Raw genomic sequence first — 3625 nt, forward strand, 5'->3', positions numbered from 1 at the left:
GCTGTGTGTGTGCACTTAGGATGGGTTAAATGCAGAGCACTAATTCCAAGTATGGGTCACCATACTTGGCCACATTTCACTTCAGATCAGATCAGATCAGAAAATAACATCTGAACAGATATTGTTGTTAAAACACTGGAGAGCAATCCCATCATGCACCACTAGAGGGCACACGTGTTCGTGTCTCTCACAGATAAGCATCTGCTCCACATTCCTTCCTCAAGCTCTTAAACTCAGACTAATTAAGCTTAAGAGGGCATAATGAGTTTGATTGTTCTGAGGTTAAGCTGCAGGTGAACACGTACCGCTCCTCTTCTTCTGCTGCTCGTCCTCTGTCCCCGGAACGCCAGGAATTCCCAGGAAAGTGTTGTGGGAACTCCCGTACCAAACCAGCAGCTCCTGATCCGGAGGAATAGTCTGGAAATACAAACACTCAGATGTCATTTTTAAGTAAACACGGACATTTACTGTCTTTTGAATATAATATATACATTTTGACAAAAATATGTTCTGAGAACGTTTTGTTAGCATTCACATTGTTATTATTTCTGAATGTTCTCCAAACATTCAAAACCTCCATTTTTTTTCTTGACTCCCACATGAGGTTATTGTTCTTCCGCAGGTCCACGTGCTCAGGGGACACGAGGCTCCCGGAGAACGGGCCCATCTCGGTCCCAACTTTGATCCAGGTCTTGGAGAAAATCCCCAGACCTTCTCCAGGGACTGAACTCTGAGCGATGATGACCTCGCTGGGCAGAACCAGACTCGACAGCTTCTGCACCTCTGCAGGAGACCGGCACCATGAATATCAATAAGCATCATCTGAGATATTCAGCTTCTTTACTGGCAGAACTTTTAACATCCATCAATCTTTCCATTGCACAAAAGGTTCTTCAGATTATTCAGATGTTCTTCACACTAAGAAAAAATGGTTGGTAACACTTTATTTTAAGGTGTCCTTGTTACACATGTTACATGTACTTACTATTATAATAACAATAAATTATGCATATTTACATGCAAGTAATCCTAACTATATAGTTAATGCATGTGGTTAATTAATAATACTCAGTACTTAAATGTATATAATTACACTGTAACAAGAACACCTTAAAATAAAGTGTAACCCTTACTTTTTAAGTGTGTAACATGTTAATAATATATCAAATTAATGATCAAATATATAATATAATCTGTAGGCCTATATAACAATAACCAGGTTATATCTTACTTTATTGCTTTTGATCAGCATTAAAATACGATATAAGATGGTGATTGTTAAATAGGCTGCTATATTAAATATAGACAACAAGCAATATTAACATATTAAACGATCTTGTTTTTATAGACTTGCAAAAACATAAATGACACTTTTACTTTAATCGTGTTTAAACGAATTAATATTAAAACGCTCACGAATGTAAATAGTTTTGCTTGTTTTAATTAAAACATTCTGGTCTTCTGTGATATCTATTAATATCGCTTGTTATGCTGGTGTTAACTTAACATTTAATATGCACTTTTCAAATCATTTCAAAGAATAAAATAGCCTTCATAAAACAGTTTTGATTATTTAATTCGCTTAGCCGTCAAACAAACGCGGTTTTATCGTTTCTAGCGGCAAAAAAAAGTGGCTCATCTTTGTAATGAGACTTTGGCAGACGCATCGAAACGAATGAATGAAATTAATGCCCTTTATTATTATTTTGGTCACGAAATATGACCTCTATTTAACCGGATTAAGTGCGTTAAATGTTGGGGAGGGAAACTGTAAAAGCGCATTGAAAACCGCCTCAAAAGCGCCAAAGAAAGACGCTCGCATTTAACGTCAAAATCAAAGAATCGCGCATTTGTTGCGTACAAAACGCGAACAGAAGCGGCTGAGAAGAGGTGAAGAACCGCATTCGTTCCGCTTTCACTGACACTCGTTATTCTCCACGGACTCATTCCACATTCATTATCCTTTCAGCACGTTTGTAGCAATAAATGCGAGTGAATGAAGCGATGGCTTGTTTAAAAACACGCAGGAATTTCGCAAACAAAAAGATGGAAAGGCGATTAGCTGCTTGACATGCCGTGAATGAGGACAGAAAGAGCCGTTCACGGTGCGTTAATAAAGAGAAGCGGAGATGCCAGCGCAGGAGAAGAGATCCGTGAATGCGGGATAAAGCTCCGAGAATGTGCTTGACCTGAGAAAGCCAAAGAAAAGATCCCCAAAGTTAACCAAATGAATTTAAAGCCGCTTCATTCAGTCCTCGGCGTTTACACACCCAACGCGCACCTTTCACCGCGTTAAACGGCTTCAATGGAGCGAAAGAAAAGAGACTAAATGCTGGAGAACGGCATCCTTCAAGGAGCTTGGGAAGAGATTCCCAGCAGACCAGAGAGAGTTTGTTCCCACTGACGGATCGCGCGGATCGTTCGTAAAACGAAGTTCGGGCTTTTTCCGACAAAACAAAAGTGCGATCGAAAAGTGCGGAATAGCCTACAATTGACATTTATTATTATTTGACGTAATCCAACAACAAACCACAAACATTTCTCCCAAAACGAAACAAAACACACGACACCAAGACAACACCAGTCAATCGTTTTTCTTTTTCGCGCGAATTTAGCACAAAACGGTTTTCTCGCGAACGGGTTTAAATTTTGCCGGTTTTTTCAACGCATTTAATTATCTCACATTTTACAACAATAAAACAAATCATCTAACTGCATACAAATGCAATTTCCTTCTCTGCATTTGAAACTCAACAAGAATATAATTCTACTATCATGAAAACATATTTAAAACACTTAACAAATCATTTTTGTTTGCGATTTTAGCCACACACGATCCAAAACTAATGTGCAGATCAACACTTCGCTTTAAATGTATCGATATAGCCTATCATTGATAAATATAACATGTTGAAACTTTAAAAAACATAAACAGATAGGGTGTTTTTGAATAAGTTGATTTCGTATAATCGAGCGCTTCGCGAATTTCACAAATTCAGGTAAATTGGGACACTTTTTGCCATTAAGATGACTTGGATAAACAAATGTCCCAGTTATCCTGAATTTATACTCTTCTTCAGCCAGTTCAGACCTTACGAAAATTAACCATGGTTTTATTATTTATATATAGCCTATATATATATATATAATTTTTTTTTTTTTGGTGTGTTGATTACCATTTTTATAACCACAGTTTTACCACAAATGCATGGCTAAACTATGGTTAGTGCAGCAAAACCATGTGGTTGCCATAGTTTAAGCATAGGTTTTCTGGTTTTATTAGTAGTAAAGCCATGGTTAATTGTCGTCTAACAGTAAAAGTTTTACCTCCGGGGAAGGACTGCGCCAGAGCCTCGGCGGTGAAGGCGGTCCTCTGCGGCTCCTCGCACGGATTCTCTCCCAGCACGTTCCTCCATCGACCGTACAGAAAACTGTGCAGGATATCAGAGGTGATGATCTCACACAGCTGAGACCTGAACCTGGACTTCAGCGCCAGAACCGAACCCATGAGTGCTGCGGCGCAGGGTCTGAGTGCGACTGATGCGCTCCCTGCGGATCAGCTCCACTTATAGGAGCCTGAGTGGCTCTGAGCCTCTAATTAGTTATTAATGACCCCCCGACCCAC

The 3625-nt window shown here is 39.3% G+C and overlaps 1 protein-coding gene across 1 annotated transcript in view; it reads right to left on the bottom strand.

Annotated features, from left to right (window-relative positions):
* The window catches only part of LOC107717347 (PR domain zinc finger protein 12-like), a 7741-nt gene extending 4204 nt beyond the window's left edge, over positions 1 to 3537 (bottom strand). Inside the window, exons 1-3 of the mRNA XM_016524056.1 lie at positions 3328 to 3537; positions 500 to 783; positions 306 to 432 (exon numbers count right to left, since the gene is read on the bottom strand). Of these exons, the coding sequence (XP_016379542.1) occupies positions 306 to 432; positions 500 to 783; positions 3328 to 3508 (592 nt within the window). The 5' untranslated portion in view covers positions 3509 to 3537. The remainder of the gene's footprint in view (positions 1 to 305; positions 433 to 499; positions 784 to 3327) is intronic.
* Positions 3538 to 3625: the final 88 nt, after the last annotated feature.

This window comes from Sinocyclocheilus rhinocerous, unplaced genomic scaffold (assembly GCF_001515625.1).
Source record: "Sinocyclocheilus rhinocerous isolate Xijiao unplaced genomic scaffold, SAMN03320098_v1.1 scaffold991, whole genome shotgun sequence".
NCBI lineage: Eukaryota > Metazoa > Chordata > Actinopteri > Cypriniformes > Cyprinidae > Sinocyclocheilus > Sinocyclocheilus rhinocerous.